Source organism: Cricetulus griseus, chromosome 2 (genome assembly GCF_003668045.3).
Source record: "Cricetulus griseus strain 17A/GY chromosome 2, alternate assembly CriGri-PICRH-1.0, whole genome shotgun sequence".
In the NCBI taxonomy this organism is placed as follows: domain Eukaryota; kingdom Metazoa; phylum Chordata; class Mammalia; order Rodentia; family Cricetidae; genus Cricetulus; species Cricetulus griseus.
The window spans coordinates 16952315-16971166 of record NC_048595.1 but is presented as its reverse complement, the minus strand read 5'-3'; the positions used below and the strand labels follow the sequence as shown (position 1 = coordinate 16971166).

At 36.8% G+C, this 18852-nt stretch overlaps 1 protein-coding gene and 1 pseudogene across 6 annotated transcripts in view; one reads left to right on the top strand and one right to left on the bottom strand.

Annotated features, from left to right (window-relative positions):
- Nucleotides 1-10705, top strand: part of Hnrnpr (heterogeneous nuclear ribonucleoprotein R) — a 32953-nt gene extending 22248 nt beyond the window's left edge. For 5 of the 6 annotated variants that reach the window (XM_027399736.2, XM_027399735.2, XM_027399738.2 and 2 more), the window contains 4 exons: nt 1497-1711; nt 5175-5324; nt 9191-9312; nt 9437-10705. In XM_027399736.2, coding sequence (XP_027255537.1) covers nt 1497-1711; nt 5175-5324; nt 9191-9312; nt 9437-10049 — 1100 coding nt within the window. In that variant the 3' untranslated portion in view covers nt 10050-10705. The remainder of the gene's footprint in view (nt 1-1496; nt 1712-5174; nt 5325-9190; nt 9313-9436) is intronic. The other variant, XM_027399737.2, reaches the window with a different exon arrangement.
- On the bottom strand, nt 393-492 carry LOC113833929 (annotated as a pseudogene).
- Nucleotides 10706-18852: the final 8147 nt, after the last annotated feature.

The following is an 18852-nucleotide window of genomic DNA, read 5'->3' as shown; positions in this document are numbered from 1 at the left end:
ACCAAAAAAATTAAAGAGGTATTTCTACATTGTAGTAAAATACTATAAAAGGGAAAATACAGGGTAGGCATTGCTGGCACACGCCTTTAATCCCAGCACTCGGAGGCAGAGGCAGGCGGATCGCTGTGAGTTCGAGGCCAGCCTGGTCTCCAGAGCAAGTGCCAGGATAGGCTCCAAAGCTACACAGAGAAACCCTGTCTAAAAAAACCAAAAAAATAAAAATAAAGGGGGGGATACAGATTATTTAGCTACACAATATCTACTATCTGTACCCATGGTTAGATTTTCTGATAAGGTATTATTTCAGTCAAGACCTGAAAACTTAAGAGCATATAGCATACAAGCAATAGAGTGCCTTCCAAAAGAGTAACATTTATCAAGTTTCTATGTCAAGAAATAACTTTTTTTTTTAAAACTGTATGTTGTTATGCCCAAGGGCCTCTTTTATCTTTGCCAAGAGGTGTGTTAACCTTCTCTCCTTTTGTACAACATAAGAAATAACTTGTTATGCTAAAGTAACTAATAGAAAGCTAATATTTGTTTAAAGGCAATTTAAAGTTCTTTTAGACCATGTTAGAAGTTTGCATTTCATTGCATATAGAATGAGAAGATTTTTGAAGGTCTTAGGCATGGAATAACATGTTTCATCTTTATAGAACACTTTCTATTCTGTGGATAAGGGCTTAGAACTTACCAGGATTAGTAGTAGCTTAGAGAGAAGCATGGACCAGGGTAATAAGTGAAATGGAAAAAACTAAATAAAATGTGTTGAATTTGGACCATAGAGATGAAATAAAGGAAAAAAAGTCTTATGTTCTGTCTTGAGGACTTAGCTGATATGGTTGATTGTTTATTAGGTGGGGAAGCTTAGGGAAAATAGATTTTGGGTGTAGGTGTGCTGTTTTGAACATGTGAAGTTTGTCCAAGACATTTTAAGCACCTCATACACCTGGATTTCAGAGAAATCTAGGCTTGAAAAAAATGGGTGCATTTGTTTATAAGGGTGTTGAAAGTACTTGGTTAGCTCACATGACCTGGAAGGGACAAAGGAAAGGACTAAGGTCGAGGAACTTGGCATAGATAGTTGCTGATCATCTTTGTTCATGGTAAAAGTAGTAACTATTTAGTTGGGTGTAGGGAAGGGTTTTTTTGTTTTGTTTTGTTTGCTTTTTTTTTTTTTTTTTTGTCTGTGATTAGTTGTTGACAGTTCTCTTGAGTTTATGTAAGTAATTGGAGCTTTGAGGTCCTGATAGTACCTTTATTAATTTATGAGTAATGTTTTATCATTGCAAAAACGTCATAGTAGATGAACCTACTTAGAAAACACATAATACTTACTGTCCCAAATTCTGCATTGAATAATGCTGATCTAATGTTTACTACTGTGAGGCTTCTTCAATTTTTTTTTTTTTTTTTTGCTCATTGGCAAGTGGATTTAGGTCTGCCTAATCACTAGACGTGTGGTGGATGCTTTTGGCTTATATATCTGGCTGTTGGTTTAACAGAGGGTTTGGTGGACGTTATTCTCTATCATCAACCCGATGACAAAAAGAAGAATCGGGGGTTCTGCTTCCTTGAATATGAGGATCACAAGTCAGCAGCACAAGCCAGACGACGGCTGATGAGTGGAAAAGTTAAAGTGTGGGGAAATGTAGTTACGGTTGAATGGGCTGACCCTGTCGAAGAACCAGATCCAGAAGTCATGGCTAAGGTAAACACTGCTGCTTGGGGCTGGGAGTAGGTTACCATTTCAATTTTGTATTCAAAGCTCAAACATTGTGATAGTAAATACAAATTGTAACTCTTTACTGTAATTGCTTAGAAAAAGCAAAAACACTATGTAACACTACACATAGTAGTCTGTCTTAGCATCTGGTTAATTTCCTCCAGATCAGAATACACCAAAAGAACTGAAATCTAGTTTCTTCAAACGGTTTTTCATATACACTGAGCCTTTATTTAATGCTAGCACCATGAAAAACAACATAGTGGCCAAAAATAGTATTTTTTTTTTTTGGACACTCTCCCTGTTTAGCGAAGACTGACCTGGAACTCACTGTATAGCCCAGGCTGGTCTCCTCTTGCCCAGACTTGAGCGCTCACGGTACAGGCCTGAAGCAGCTCAGGCTGTGACTTTACTACATGAATGTGATTGTTCTTTATTTAGATTCACAGGTAATTTATTTTAATGTATCCAATGTTCTTTTTTCCCCCTTGAAAAAAGACAAAAGATGGCCATGCTTGTTGATATTTATTTGGTCGTGGCAAAATAGACTTGACAGGGCCTACCAAGAGCCAGTCCTAAGTTTCCTCATTGTCAGGATCTTTGCTTGAGAGTCCTGGTTCTTGGACATTTTTGGATGGCTCCTGGGACTGCTGCTTGCAGTGAGTTTGTGTATTCAGTTTATGGCTCTTTCCTCAGGGGGATCTTTATTGATGACCATAATTAGTGTTTGTATCTTCGTGACTGAAATTTTTTTGATTTGATCTTTTTTTTTTTCTCCAAATTTTAAAGAGGCAGATGCTCCCTCTGACTAGTTGGAGACTCTGGTTTATATTAGTGTGGTGTAGTCAGTCTCTTTGTGTGCAGTGACATAGGTGATCCAGAGTCTCTCTCATGAGTTCTTCCTGTTTTTTGTCTCATATTACTTGAGTAGATGAATAATCCAGGGAAGGGACTAGGAATCTAAATAGTCCTGGTCTTTCCCTCCCTTCCTTCTTCCCTCCCTCCATTTCTTCCTTCCTTCCTTCCTTTCACTTGATTTCAGTCTTCATTGTTTCTTCTAGTATATTGTGGCTTTGTACTAATTACTGGACCTTGTATGTCATGTGTTTTATTTGGATTGGTTAAGTCTCTTAAACTATACTATAACTTTGACCACCTGTACAGACAAAACATATCCTCTGCTTTTTTTTTTTTTTTAAATACCTAAAAGATAAAGGTGTCTTATGCATTGGGAGTAGTAAAATTCCACATCGATCTCTAGATAGAACTAGTAATTTTGCTTTCTGAATCACATTTCATTGAAACTTTCAAGTGGAAGTTCAGAATAAGCCCTCCCACTACCACCACCCACTAGATAATGGCACAGTTTTAATCTTGTAACTTATCATTTTCTGGTTCAAAATACGGGGCTCCACTCCCAGTAATGAATAAAACTGGACATGGTGGTAGTGTATTTGGTAGGTAAAGACATTAAGGTTAGAATTTTAATGCTGTTGCTGGCTACGTAAGTAGTTAGTTTTGAAACTATGTCTTTCTACCCTGGTTTTTTTTTGTTGTTGTTGTTTTTGTTTTTTTGAGATGGTGTTTCTCTGTGTAGACCTGGTTTTCCTTGGAAGTCTTCTCTGTAGACAAGGCTGACCTAGAACTCACAGATCTGCCTGCTTCTGCCTCCTGAGTGCTGGATTAAATGCATGCACTGCCACCATTGCCATTGAGAACCCTGTCTTAAAAGAAAACCTCCCCAAATTCCATGAAAACAAAAGGTTTCAGAGTGGCAAGGAAGCCTCTGCAAACTTGGAATTGAGTAAAATTGACACCTTAATTCCTCTCTACCTTAAAATGAAAGCTTATGTATTTGGGTAAAGGTTCTGTTGTTTACACATTAGTCTCACAACTTACCTTTTGGCAAGTTGGGCCAGCTTTACAGTCAGATGAAACCTAAAAACCTAATGGAGTTCAAACCAAAGACCTTGCAGTGCTTAGCAAATGCTATACAAATAAGATACACTCTAGAATTCTGTTGAACATTTTTTTAAATGATTTATTTATTCTTATTTATATACAATGGTGTTTCAGCTGCGTGCAAGGGTCCCAGATCCCCTGGAACTGGAGTTACAGACAGTTGTGAACTGTCATGTGGGTGCTGGTCCTCTGAAAGAGCAAGCAGTGCTCTTAACCACTGAGCCATCTTCCCAGCCCTGTTGAAAAATTTTTAAGTAGAGTTCCAAACTTGTTTGTATCTTCTTGTTTTGCTGCTGCAGACCAGACCTACAGCCTCATTTTTGTGAGGCAAGCAATCTACCACTGAGTTAGTTACACTTCAGTCCAAGTCCAAGGAGTAGCTTTTTTTTTTTTTTTTACCCCCCACCTCCCCTTTTCAAAAGGTGAATAAGCCACCGGAAGCCTGTCTAGTCTAGGTCTCAGTCTGAAAGCATGGAAAATATAAAGACACAGGTAGAGGTAAAAAGTATTATATTTTTAGATAGGGTCTCTCTACAGAGCCTTGGTTGTCCTAGAACTCACTATAGACCAGGCTTACATGTACTGTGACTCCCCCCAAAGGTATGTGCTACAATGCCTGGGCTGCTCAGATCTTTCTGAATCATATCTCCCTTTATGAGGTAACAGTTTGTTCATTGGGCATGCTAATTTTATTTTGCTTGAATAGTTTAATTCAAGATTGAAAAAGCACACAGAAAAGTATACACAAGTCCACCCCTGCCATCATGTCTGCCATGATTCCTATAAGGAAGGCACTTAGTTTTAATAATCTATGGATTACTCTTTTAGCATTTACTTAGACAAGTACAGGCAAATAAAAGTTTGTTGTTTTCCTTAGTTCTTAGATGAGTGGCTGTCGGCAGCCTTTTGTGTTTATTCATCTGTATTGACCATGTCTCTGGGAAGATATAGCATTAGCATATACAGCCCCCACATTACACTTTTGTACTTTTGATCTGTTTGGAGTATTTTTTCTCCATTAATGCTATTCTAAATGATTTAAGTGTTGTGGTTTGTTTCTAGATTTTGTTCTCTGTCTCCTCAGCCCAAGAAAGTCTTTTCTTGTATAGTTTTTATATGACTATCTATAGTTTTAGGTATAAAAATGATACTTATTTTCTGTCATAACTTAGAAGCTATGATAAATTTGTGAATAAATAATGATAATTATGTATTGGTGCCTAATAGGTTTTGCTCAGTGGGAGCTAGCTAGCTGTTGAGAGAGAAGGCAGGAACCAGCAGTTTGTGTAACTGTTACCTTTTAAACAGCCTTAGTAAAGTGGTAGCTAATATGAGAATTGTTCTCAGACTTTCTGTGACTGCACTTTTAGCCTTATTGGGTTACAGTTGAAAAGCCAAAAAAAAGCCTATGCTGTGAAGACAAGTGGTATTTTGAGATTTGAACTAAAATTTAGGAGTGCCAATTTTGTGTATTTATTGCTGTTAGGTGAAAGTTTTATTTGTGAGAAACTTGGCTACTACAGTAACAGAAGAAATACTAGAAAAGTCATTTTCTGAATTTGGAAAACTGGAGAGAGTGAAGAAATTGAAAGATTATGCATTCGTTCATTTTGAAGATAGAGGAGCTGCTGTTAAGGTAGGAATTTGGGGTTTTTATTTTTCTTACTATTTTCAAACGTGGTAGACTCATAAAATAACTATTTTAAGATTTTTCTTATTGCTTTTATTTTTGAGACAGGGTTTCTCTGTGTATCCCTGGCTATCCTGGACTCATTGTGTAGACCAGGCTGTCCTAGAACTCAAAAGAAATCCACCTGCCTCTGCCTCCTGAATGCTGGGTTAAAGGTGTGTGCTACACCACCCAGCTAAGATTTTAAAGATGAATTATTAATTAGTTAAATTAATTAATATGTGTATGTCTGAGTGAGAGTATGTACATGTGTGAATATGCAGGTGCTCCAAGAAGTCCAGAAGAGTGTACTGGGTTCACTGGAGCTGGAGTTCCAGGTGGTTGTGAGCTACCCAGAGTGGAAGCAAATGCAGGTTCTCTGGAACAGCATTATACTATCCTAGCTTGAGCCATCTCTCCAGCCCCATAAAGTAACTTTTAAAATTGAAATAAAGTTGGTGTTTAGGAGTATGTATGTGATTATATGTTTGTGTGTGTATTGCTGCAGTCTGAACCTAAGACTTGATACATAGGAAGCAAGTGCTTTTCCTCTGAGCCATACCCAACTATAGTCTTAAGATTTTTTTTTGCCAAATTCTGAACATAACTTAAAAAAAAGTGTAACCAGGCAGTGGTGGCTCACGCCTTTAATCCCAGCACTTGGGAAGCAGAGGCAGTTGGATCTCTGAGTTCAAGCCTTCTTGGTCTACAAGAGCAAGTTCCACAAACAGCCAGGGCTAACCAGAGAAACCCTGTCTCAAAAAGTGTGATATTGTTGTGATATACTGGGTAATATCAGGTAAGTTAAGTAACTCTCGTTTCTGTTGTATTTATTTTTGTTTTGTTTTTGTTTTTGAGACAGGGTTTCTCTGTGTGGCCCTGGCTGTCCTGGAACTTACCATGTAGATCAGGTCAGCTTTGAACTCAAAGAGGTACACACACCTGTATCTGTATTCCCAAGTGCTGGGGTCAAAGACATATGCCACAGCCTCAACATTTTTTTGTTTGATTTGTTTTGTTTTTCCGAGACAGGATTTCTCTGTGTAGACCAGGCCTCAAACAAACTCGCAGAGATGCACTGCCACTGCCCAGCTTCAGCCCCACCTCTTAATGGTGAAACTTCCAAATTTTCTTATTCTTGTCTCCTTCCTTGGCAGGAGAATCAAGACTACTTTTGTCGTTTTTCTTTTTCATTTTTTTTTTTTTTAAATATGATTAGGAAGATTGGTCCAAAATACTAAGTGACTCAAACTTTGTTCTTTTTTCCAAATTCTCTATTGGTGGTCGTCCTAGTTGGGATTTCTGTTGATGTGATAAAACAGCATGACCAAAAGCAACTTGAGGAGGGAAGGGTTTATTTCATCTTAAAGCTTGTAGTTGATCATCCAGGGACTTTAGGGCAGTAACTCAAGTGGAGGGGTGCTGCTTATTGACTTGCTCAGCCTGCTTTCTTACAGTACCCAGGACCATCAGGCCAGTAGTAACACTGCCCACAGGGAGCTGGCTTATCCCACAAGAAAATACCTCCCAGGGTTGCCTGAAGGTTAATTTGGGAGAGAGCATTTTCTCAATTGAGGTTCTCTCTTTCATGATGACTCTAGCTTGTGCTGACATAGAATAGAACAGTGTGTACTGTTAACTCCTGATTGGAACATTTTCCTCCTAGGACTTATAGAATCATGGACTAGTACAGGGCTTTGTTTATGTGCTTTTTTGTAGTACTGATGATCAAATCCCATACCCCGAGTATATTAGACCTTAGCTCTGCCTCTTCTAGTTCTAGTGTAGAATTAGTCACTTTGCTTTCTACTGGGGTGTATTGAGATACTGATTATAAAAAATTCATAGCTTATTATGCAATAGTTTTCTTCTAATGTTTGGCTTCTTAAATTTCTAATGGTATAGAATACGCTACATAAATTTATTTAATACTTTATGAATATTGTTTTTGACTTGGTACTAAATAATTGGGTGAGTTAGTAGGAAATACTTGTAAGAACTGAAAATATAAGAATGGTAGGATGATTTGCTTTAAAAAAAAAAAAAGCCTGTGAAATTACAACTGGGAAGTATCCTGGATGGTTAGGGTAGATAGAGATAGGTGTTCCATTCTTTTGTTTATAGACGTCATTATGTTTATTTGTGTTGGTGCTGTGTGGTGCTGGACATCAAACTCAGACATGATGCTAGGCAAAGGTTTTACCACCTAAACTACAAGCACTGAAGCAATAAGATAATAGGTTGAAGCAGTCCTGTAGCTCACTGGTAGAATCTGCCTAACATATGCAAGATTTTGGATTTGATACCCAGCACTTTGGGGAGGAAAAAAAAAAAAAGCAGTTTTCTTAGTGTTTGGGCCAGGCAGGAGCAGGTGGCCAGCCTGGTGAATATAGTTCCAGGCCAGACAGACAAACTCTTTTAAAAATGAAATGACAGCTGGGTGTCGGTGGCGCACGCCTTTAATCCCAGCACTAGGAAGGCAGAGGCAGGCGGATCTCTGTGAGTTTGAGACCAGCCTGGTCTACAAGAGCTAGTTCCAGGACAGCCTCCAAAGCCACAGAGAAACCCTGTCTCAAAAAAACCAAAAAAAAAAAAAAAAAAAAAAAAAGACAGCCAGAGGTAGTGGCTCATGCCTTTAATACCAGCACTGGGGGCAGGCGGGGTGGGGGGCGGTGCGGGGTGGGGAGAGAGGCAGGCAAATCTCTGTAAGTTCGAGGCCAGCCTGGTCTACAGAGTGAGTTCCAGGGCAGCCAGAACTATACAGAGAAACCCTGTCTCAAAAAATGGGGGGGGGGGGGAGAAGTGGTTTTTGCTTTTCTCTTGGTTGCTTAAAGCTTCATTAGCATTTTCTGTGCTCTGCTTTTAGTTTGGCTACAATAAGTCCTGTGTTAGATATGAGAGAAAATTAGATTTAGTATCTTGCGTTTTTCACAGATAGCTATATTCAGTTAACCTTTGCATTTCCCATGCATGAAACGTCTGTACAAGATTTAAATGATGAATAACACATCTTTATTGATATCTGAAGAGTTAGTTTTTGTCTGATGTATATTGATGCTGATAGTTTCACTGGGTATAGATTGCTTCAATAATTAATTATATGGAATTAAGGAGCTTGGCTAAATGCAGCTTTTTATTTTTATTTTTTAAAGAAAACCTTTTAGATTTATTTGTTTTATGTGTATGGGCGTTTTGTCTGCATATGTGTATATATATATGACCTACCTGGTGCCCTCAGAGTTCAGAAGAGGGCATCAGATCCTCTGGAACTGGAGTTAGGGATGGTTGTGAGCTACCATGTCAGTGCTGGGAATAGAACCTGGGTTCCTCTGTAGGAGCAGTAAGTACTGTTTACTGCTGAGCCATCTTTCCAGCCCCTCTTTCACCTTCTAAAATATAGTAAAGCATTGCTTTTTGTTCTCAATAGTAATTTGTGTATAAAACAAAGTGAAGGAAAGAGGATTGTTTTTTTGTTTGTTTGTTCTTTTTTTTTTTTTTTGGCTAGAGTACTCTTGAAAATTTAAATGTTTATTAAAGTCAATGATACATTTATGCCTTTTCAAGATTTTTTAAAAATTTTACTTGTATAGATACTTTGATTGCATGTATGTCTGTGTATTACATACATGCACGGTGCACGTGGAAACTTAAAAAGAAGGGGTTTCCACATTCCGTGTAACTGGTGGTAAGGATGCCACATGGGTGCTGGGAATTGAGCCCAGAGTTGTCTGAAATAGCAGCCACTTAATTGCTGAGCTAGCTCTCAAATTCCCCATTTATATTACATTTTAAAATATTGTTTCTTATACAATAAACTTATTTTTGTAATTTAGGCTATGGATGAAATGAATGGAAAAGAAATAGAAGGGGAAGAAATTGAAATTGTCTTAGCTAAGCCACCAGACAAGAAAAGGAAAGAGCGCCAAGCTGCTAGACAGGCCTCCAGAAGCACTGCGTGAGTTTATATTTTCCTATCTGAGTAAAGAATACTGTGGTAACAGATCCAGATGATGAGGGCAGGATGAATTTTGAAGTAAACTGATACATTGTTCCTCTTCTCCCTTCCCTCCATTCGCTAGGTATGAAGATTATTATTATCACCCTCCTCCCCGAATGCCGCCTCCAATGAGAGGTCGAGGTCGTGGCGGAGGGAGAGGTGGATATGGCTACCCTCCAGATTATTATGGCTATGAAGACTACTATGATGATTACTATGGTTATGATTATCACGACTATCGTGGAGGCTATGAAGATCCCTACTACGGCTATGATGATGGCTATGCAGTAAGAGGAAGAGGAGGAGGAAGGGGAGGGCGAGGTGCTCCACCACCACCAAGGGGGCGGGGAGCACCACCTCCAAGAGGTAGAGCTGGCTATTCACAGAGGGGGGCACCTTTGGGACCACCAAGAGGCTCAAGGGGTGGCAGAGGGGGTCCTGCACAACAGCAGAGAGGCCGTGGTTCTCGTGGAGCTCGGGGCAATCGAGGGGGCAATGTAGGAGGCAAGAGAAAGGCAGATGGGTACAACCAGCCTGATTCCAAACGTCGTCAGACCAACAACCAACAGAACTGGGGTTCCCAACCCATCGCTCAGCAGCCGCTTCAACAAGGTGGTGACTATTCTGGTAACTATGGTTACAATAATGACAACCAAGAATTTTATCAGGATACTTATGGGCAACAGTGGAAATAGACAAGTGAGGGCTTGAAAACGATACTGGCAAGATACGATTGGCTCTAGATCTACATTCTTCAAAACAAAATTGGCTTAACTGTTTCATCTTTAAGTAGCAGTTTGCTGCCATTTGTATTCAGCTGAAGAAATCACTATTGTGTATATACTCAAGTCTTTTTATTTTTCTTCTTTTCTAAATGCTCTTGGACATTATTGGGCTTGCAGAGTTCCCTTATTCTGGGGTTACAATGCTTTTATCGTTCCAGGCTTTATTTTAGCTTCAGAACAAACTGTTAAATCATGATTTTGCAGAACCTTTGGTTTGGACAGTTCTGGTTTTTTGGATTTGGAATAGATTACATAGGAGTATGGAGTATGCTGTAAATAAAAGTACAAGCTAGTGCTTTGTCTTAGTAGTTTTAAGAAATTAAAGCGAACAGATTTAAGTTTCCTTGTATTGAAAATAACCTATGACTGTATGTTTTGCATTCCTAGAAGCAGGTTAACTGTGTTTTTAAATTGTTATAACTTCACACCTTTTTGAAATCTGCCCTACAAAATTTGTTTGGCTTAAACGTCAAAGCCGTGACAATTTGTTCTTTGATGTGATTGTATTTCCAATTTCTTGTTCATGTAAGATTTCAATAAAACTCAAAAATCTATTCAAAACATTACCTATTTCAAATTCAATTGTGTCCTAAAACATTATTTTATTCGTAATCCTTGAAGGAATACTGTTTTCAAAGTAGAACTGCCTATGTGAGTGATCAAATTCATGAAAAATTTCTTGTCTATTCCATCATGTATTGTGTATATCAGATTTGAGGATTCTAAATTCACATATTCCAAATAGCATTTCATTGATTGGTGTTCTCTCATAATCTCTAATTTTGAAATTTATTCTTAAAAAAAGAAAACAGACTCAAAGGTTTTTGAACAGGTATTGAATAATTTTCATTAAAGCAAAATGGAGCTGGGGAAGCAGATTACAATTTATTTTGACCCACATTCTTTCAAATCAAGAATAATTTGTGACTGAAGACCTTATTTGCTGGATAAGTAAATACAAAATCAGAGAAAACTTAGTATTGTGGCGTCATTTGCACTGTGGATTAAGCCTCTGTTTTAGTGTTTATGATCAGTACTTGTTTCAGTTAGCGGTTTAGGACTGTGATTCCTATCGCTGTGTAGGTATACTTGCTTTGGGAAGCAGTCATGCCTTGCAAGAGGCCTTTAAATATCAAGTAGATATAGCTCTGGCTTTCTGCTAAATCCTATATTTTTTAAATTTTATTATATCTGCTGGCTAAGTTTTTGTTGGCCAAGTAATAACCATCTATTTCCTTGTTTCTTTTAGAAATTCTGATTTCTTCTAATGACTTTTTACTGAATGAAAAGAGCAGAAGAATAGAATGTAAATTTTACTTTGAATTTTTTTCCTTTTGGTGCTGGGAATTGAAACCAGAGCCTTGCACATATGCTCCCATTGAGCTGTATTAACCTCTTCTAAAATGTTTTAAATTATAAAACATAAGCCACTGGGGAATTAAAGTGTACTCCCTTGTTTTATGCTTTGTTCCTGTTTGGTGTCTTTTGTGGTCACAGTTTTAGATTTCAGAATCATAAGCCATTTAATTCTTTGTCGGCACAGTCGATCATAATTTTAGTTTCATGACTTCATTTTGAATTTTAAAAATTAACATTTGCTGATGAAAGCCAAATGCCACATTTTTTCAAAGTTTATATAGTTTAATAACTTAACAGGCCTTATTAATAGTCTTGCTTTGTAGAAGTTGATTAAGGAATTATGTGGCCTGTTGTAGTTATAAGTTAATATGGATGTTACGTGGTAAGGTTTAGACTCCGGTTTTTAATTTTTCTTATGCCCATGTATACAAATACAGACAGCAGATATTCTTTAAATGCTGCTTTTAAATTTTAAAAATATGATTTGAAACCTTGAATGTAAATTAGACTTACTTCCCAAATTTTTTTTCTTGGAAAGAGCAAAATATACAAGTAAAAATTTCATTGCTAATAATTTTTAATATGTTACAGGCTAGCAAGATGGCCCAGCAAGTACTGTCAGATCTGACTGTGTGAGCATGACACACGTGCCTCACACAATTAATTGTTTTTAAAAATATTTAATTAGATGTTAGTCATAAAAAAAGTTAGGAAAGGAAATAGAATAGATTCTGGAAAAGCAGTTTATTGTGCTTCTGCCAGTAACGCTAAAATGCAAACTTTATCAAGAACAGTAAAACTCATTTCAAAATTCTTTAATTATATATTTTATTTTAAATTTTAAATGAGCACTTCCTTTTCTGTCCCTTTCACTAATTAAAAATATACTTACAGAGATTTCCTTTAATTTTTGCTTTAAGATTTTTGTTAACGATCAGTGACACTATAAAAGTTTTATAGAGCTTCTCCTATAACTCATATGAGTTATTGCTGGATCATTCAGAAAAATATAAGTTCAGTGCTCATCTTTTCATGGAAATTGAACAAATGTCAATCAAGAAAAGTTGTAGGTTTGCACTAGGGAATTTTTTTTTATTTAATTAAATAGGCACAGATTATGAATTCTGAGGGATTTGACTTCCTGTTCTATCTTTCCATCTTTTTTTTTCTCCCCAACCCAGTTGGTGAAGCTTTATTTATGACTGAGTATTGGGAAACGATACCTATATTGAGGTAGACCTCTTTGTAGGTATCCTCCTGACATCAATGAGTATATTCCTTCCCCATAATGGAATGCTAATTTTTTATTTGATCACTCATTTATAGCAGTTGTTTAAATGTGTATATTTATATGAAGGTGTTCTAATTAAAAAACAAAAAAGTTCTAATAAGTTGCCAGATTCCTAATTAAATTCAGATTTACTTGATCAAAAGAGATAAGGAAAAATGAATTATGTTTAAAGTTTTTTTTTTTTTTAAAGTACAGCAGATTTGTTTTTCATTTTTCTTAGTTATAGGGGTTATTCTGCAAAAGAAAGCCCAATGCTTTCTCCTAGTCAGAGACCATTTTTCTCATTTGACTGGTTTAGGATATGAACCCTCTTATAAAGGTTAGCATGCATCAAAATAAATTATGTATTTTAAATTATAGGAGAGAAGGGACATAAAATTCCACTCTTGGATAATAAAGCCTTATAAAATTATTCTTGAAATTCATTACATCATTTGCCTCCTGCCCATTTGAATATAATCATACCTATGTTTTATTAATTGTGTATTATTTGTAAAACCAAACCCTTCCAGTAAATACTTGCTATAAGGCTATTCCTTGTTCATTATAAAGACTCATAAATGTATTAAAAGTTTGCCTTTTGAAGTCTATCTTTCAGAGACAATTTTTCAGAGACAGTCAGTTGTACTTACTGCTTGCAGTGTTTGTACTCTGATTTGAAATTTCCTAAGTGAGCAGTGAAGAGAGCCTTATAGAAAGACTGTACTGGACCTGTAAATGTGTTTCTGTTTCTCTACAGTGGGAGCTTCTGTTAACTTAGGGTAGAGTTCTGAGCAAGCCAGTGGATCGGGTGACTGCTGGAGAGTCCAGAATAACAGATCCATGAACCAAACATATTTACTGTTTCGTTAGAAGTTTGTTGGTCAGGTCTTACTTTTGAAATGCAAACACCAAGCTTTAAAAATATTATGTAATATATTGGTCAGTAATTTAATATTAATATTTAATTTGGAGTAGTTACTAGTACTCTTTCTAGAAATTTTTTCTTTTAAAGTACATGTTTATATGTGTGTATATATATATATATATATATTACTGTTATTATTTTGAGGTTACCAGAAGCTCTGGTTTTGTTTTGTTTTTTCTTTTTTCTTTTTTCTTTTTTTTTTTTTTTTATCATTTTCAGATGTTGTCCAGAAATCTGCAAGTGTTCTTTTCCTGTTTTAACTCCTTCCTTTTATCACCTGACTATCAGGGAAGCGAGGTTGAGGCTGCCCTGCCCTGACATGTCATGATGTCGACTTGCTAGGTGGGGTTCGCTGGGGACCATAACCAATGGAATTGTTGGTAAGAACTTTTTTTTCCTATTTCTTTCATTTCTTTCTTTCTTTCTTTTTTTTTTAATTCATTAGTGGGGAATTTTGGGAAAATGCTGCCCATATTTTATAAGTAAGCGGTTATGTTAGCCTTATAGAATAATAAGATTTTAAATAGTATTTGTATTCTCAATAGGAACATATAATAAGGGTTTCATTCATTCTTATATTAGTAGATCAACTGGAAAGGCCTGCAGATATTAATTAATGAAATAATCCCAGTTATAACTTATCAAGATAGATATCTTACAATCTAGAACATCTGTTGAAGCAATAATGACATTTTACTGTGATTTTTAACCTCTATTATCATATCTATTATATTTTTATTGGGTAAGTTAGTATATTAGCATCTTAAAAGATTTATTGTACACTAATTTTTAGTGAAAAGGAGAAGGTATTGCCTAGACTGGAAGATTTAAACAGTATATTATACATTTTTATTTCTATAAAGTTTTGATATTTTAAGAGTAAACTTGAAAGTTTTAGCGATTTAATAAAATAACAGTATTGGTTTAAAGGTATATTGATACGGTAACTTGGAATCCAGAGGAAGCTTACTTACATGGCTAAAGTCTTAGGACCTTAAACTTGAACAGAAACATAAAGGTGGAATTGAGAACTCATACTTAATATGTTTGAGGTACTAAGTTCAGTCCTCAGCATCCCCATCTAGATGTAAAAAAAGATGTCACAAATCTGTCAGCTCACAAGATTAGTAAATACTGCTAGAATTAATGCTCAAAATCTCGATGATTACTAAATTACAATTCTGTACTGTGTGTGGTGATGCTCCTGTAATCCCAGCACTGAGGGAGTCTGAGAAAGGAAGATTGTGAGCTCCAGGCCATCCTGGGTAACACAATAGCAACCCAAGACTCCAGATGTAGTGCAGTGGTGGAGCACTTGCCTAGCATACCTAAGGTTCTAGGTCAATACCTAATAGCACAAAAAAATTTCTTTAGTCAATAACAACAAAAACTTATCCCAGCTTATACTCAGGGAATTTCATTATGATTAAGTATAAGTTAAGGGAAAACAATTTAATAACTAGACAAAAATATAATTAATTTGTAACAGATCAAAAGTAATTATAGGTATTCAGATCCAAAGAACTGTCTCAGTATTCCTGTGGAGCTTAGCCTTCTATTAGCAGTGTCAGTATAGACAGATAGTGCTAGTTAGCGTTGTGAGTATAAGTGCTTACTTAGCTCTCAGTTTACTGTAGAATGAGTAGCTGAGTATCACAAATGAAATCATACACAATGACTAGAAATTTCAGGGTTGGATTCAAGTTTTGTGTTTCTTTGTACACATTTTATGCACATTGTCTGAGTGCTAGAAAAAGTCAGGTGTAGAACTTGATTGCTTGGAATAAAAAGCATGCTTTTGGGGAACTTTGGTGTTAGGAACACTCAGTTTTGATGAATTTGTGTAAGTAAAGAGAAATAAAAGTGCAAATTTATTGACCATATGCATTTGTCAACAAAATACACTTAATGGAACCAGAAAGGGTAGGGGGCACTATAGAAGAACACTTAAATTGCTCAAATAAGGGCCTCCATTTCCTGGAGCAGCTGTGTCAGGATCCCAAAACATTACTTAACCTTGATTTCTCACAAGGAAAGACCAAAAGAGAGAACCAAAGAGACTTCTCTGGCCTGTTAAGGAACATAGTCACTACAGTGTTTAGAATTATGTTCTCTGGCCATTTCTATAATTGACTTGAAAATGCCTACAGACACCAAATTCCTCATATGCACATAGTACCATGAGTTATATCCAAATTGGGGTCATTTACAAGACATATTCCATTTAATCATTTTAAGAAAAACCTGATTTTGGTACAGTGTTCATGTACCATAACTGTATTGGAATATTTGTACAATGTTAATATTTTTAATAAAATTTAACATGTTCAAAATGTTGTGTTGGTGATTTGGGGTGGGGTGTGATGCATTCAGTTGTGCAAAGATTCATTGGCTCTTAAATTCAGGTTTTTACAGTAAATAGGAATTACCCCCAAATTTAGTGTGCTAACCTGTTTGAAGGAAGCTAATCAAGGAGCAGTAGAGGAGTTACTTGTACTGAGTGTCTGGGTGTGGGTCTTTCTGGAGGGTACTTAGAGTACCTTGGATGAGACCTGGGCTCACAGATGTCAGGCAGGAATGTTTTGTTTGTTGTTACAGTCTGTCAACAAAGATTTTCTGAGGAAACTAACAAATCACATTAGAATTGATCTTGAACCTTTGAAGGGGCAAATGGAAGCATCTATATGGTGTTTTTTGTAGGATTTTTATTGCCTTGAGCCTGTAATATGATGTACCACCAAGAGAGATGGCTAACGGGGTATGTGATGACAGCTGTGTTGGGGAATTTGGGTGTGTAGTTGAGAAATAATACTGCCAGTGAGCAGGAAGTTCCAGGTGAAGAGTTCTCTTCTCTTGTGTCTTCAAGTAAGTTTAATTTCTGTTTTCATACAGCTCCCGTTCTCTTGCAGGTTGCCTTGATATGGCCAGTTTTCTTCTGTTATTTTCCTTGAGGATATATATACTCAGATCCTCACCAATGGTAAAGGTGGAAGTTCTGCATCTCATAATGGAGATTTACTTGAAGTCATACACTTATTCCTCTTTGTGCTGTGCCATTAAAGTGTGTGAGTGTGTGTGTGTGTGTGTGTGTGTGTGTGTGTGTGTGTGTGTGTGTGACTTAGGGAAAGGTCATAGGGGTCAAATGGTCAAAACAAATTGAATGAGTAGCAAGGAATCCTAATATATTCTGTCTTATGGCTTGAATGAAATGGCTGATAAGTGTAGACTATAAGATGAGAACAGTAAGGCCTTCCCTGAGATCACTGGTTTTCAGTTTACTGTTCTGGGTTTTTTTGTTTTTTGTGTTTTTTTTAAATTGGTCCCCAAGTCAAAAGATCAGTGAACCAGGAAGGGCCTTTGTAAAAGCAGACATACTGAAGTTTTTTCAGATATCATAGCCAGAGTTTGGCAGGGCAGAGGACAGACAGGTGCAGGTGTAGTGTAGGTACTGATTAGGCCCTATGGTGTTAGCTCCAAGATCAGATGTGGGCCACGTTTACTCTGGGGTGTCTATAGGCCGTGTCTGCTAGTGTCTAGACCCTAAATTCATTTAGTTCATTTGTGAAAATGAGCATTTCCTGTGCAGTTGTATTATTGACATAGAAGGATGTCTTATACCTGTATCTATGAAAATGTTGCTTTTCTATTTAGAAATTTTAGAAAAATTAGGGCCATGTATAAACATTTCCTGTAAGAAATCCTGTTTCAACTATTTATTTGCAATTCCCAGATAGTGACCTAACCTTTACTTTATTTATTTATTTTTAAACATGGATCTTACTATGTAGCCCTTGAACTCAGATCTGTCAGCTGCCTCCCAAGTGCTGGACGTAAAAACCTGTATCACTACGCCTAGCCTCAGACGGTGAATGTTAGGGCCTAGTTGTTAGTAGGTCAGGGGTCTGTGATAATAGTTCAGTGGTAAGAGGACTCAGTTATTCCTGTGCACAAACCCCTGGGTTTAATTCCCATCATGATGGGGAAAATAAGTAAAAATAAATAAATAAATAAAAAATATCATACAGTTAGGCTCATGACATGTCTGAGGTTAACCTTGGCAACCTAATCAATGTCTGTATAAAAAAAATTACAGCTTCATCCTTTTAAAATCACATAGAAGTTGATCGTCTTAAAACTCAGCTGCACACTGTGGTGTGAGGAGGATCAGTCCTTGAGCTGCAGCACCACTGGGAAGGACTCACCCTGGAGTTTCCAGTCTTGATGAAAAGGAACTGCATCATTTCAGGTCTCATAATATTCCACAGAAGGCTTTAATTTTGCCCCACATGTTTTTGGGAGATTAATTCTATACTCAAGCCAAGAATACTGTAAGCCTATAAATTTTGAGTTCCCTAGAGTTTTTTTTTTTTAATAATTTATTTAACTTTATTTTATGTGCAGTGGTATGATGGTGTCAGATACAGATACAGACAGTTACAAGCTGCCATGTGGGTGCTGGGAATTGATGGCTAGTGCTCTTAACCACTGAGCCATCTCTCCAGCCTGGCTGTTTTAAATAGACTAAACAGAAAATATTGTTTAAAATTTTGGGCTTTAAAAGGAAGTATGCTTTATATTGCTCAATATGTGAGTACAACAACTCCTGTCATTGAATCTGTTTTATATAATTGGGCTTATTTATTTGGCTTTTGTTAAAATAGCTCAGTTGGTTTGGTTAGAAGAACTTAAATGCCTTTCCAGCAAATCATGGTACAACTCAAAGGTTTGGAGCCAGGCAGTTGTGGCATACTCCTTTGATCCCAGCACTCAGGCGGATCTCTGAGAGAGATGAGTTCTAGGACATCCAGAGAAAACCAAAACAAAAAGTGTGGTTGCCTCCTGTTGGGTAATAAAGTTCTGTTGGTGCATTGTTCTAGAGGCTATGGCAGGAGAATCAAAGTCTGAGGCTATACAGGCAGGGAGACTCCACCCTTTAAATATAAACAATAGTAAATATTGTTGCTGAAGCTTATTTTTTTATGTTGTGAAAAGTAATGTGGTTGTATTCATTGTAAACATTTCTATTTGATGTTTCTAAATGAAAAAAAAATGCTGAGTGAAACCATTTAGTGTAAAATATTACAGTGATGGCTTTGTCATCCTAGTACACTAGAAGCTGGGCAGGAGGATTACCATTTTGAACCCAGCTTGAGCAA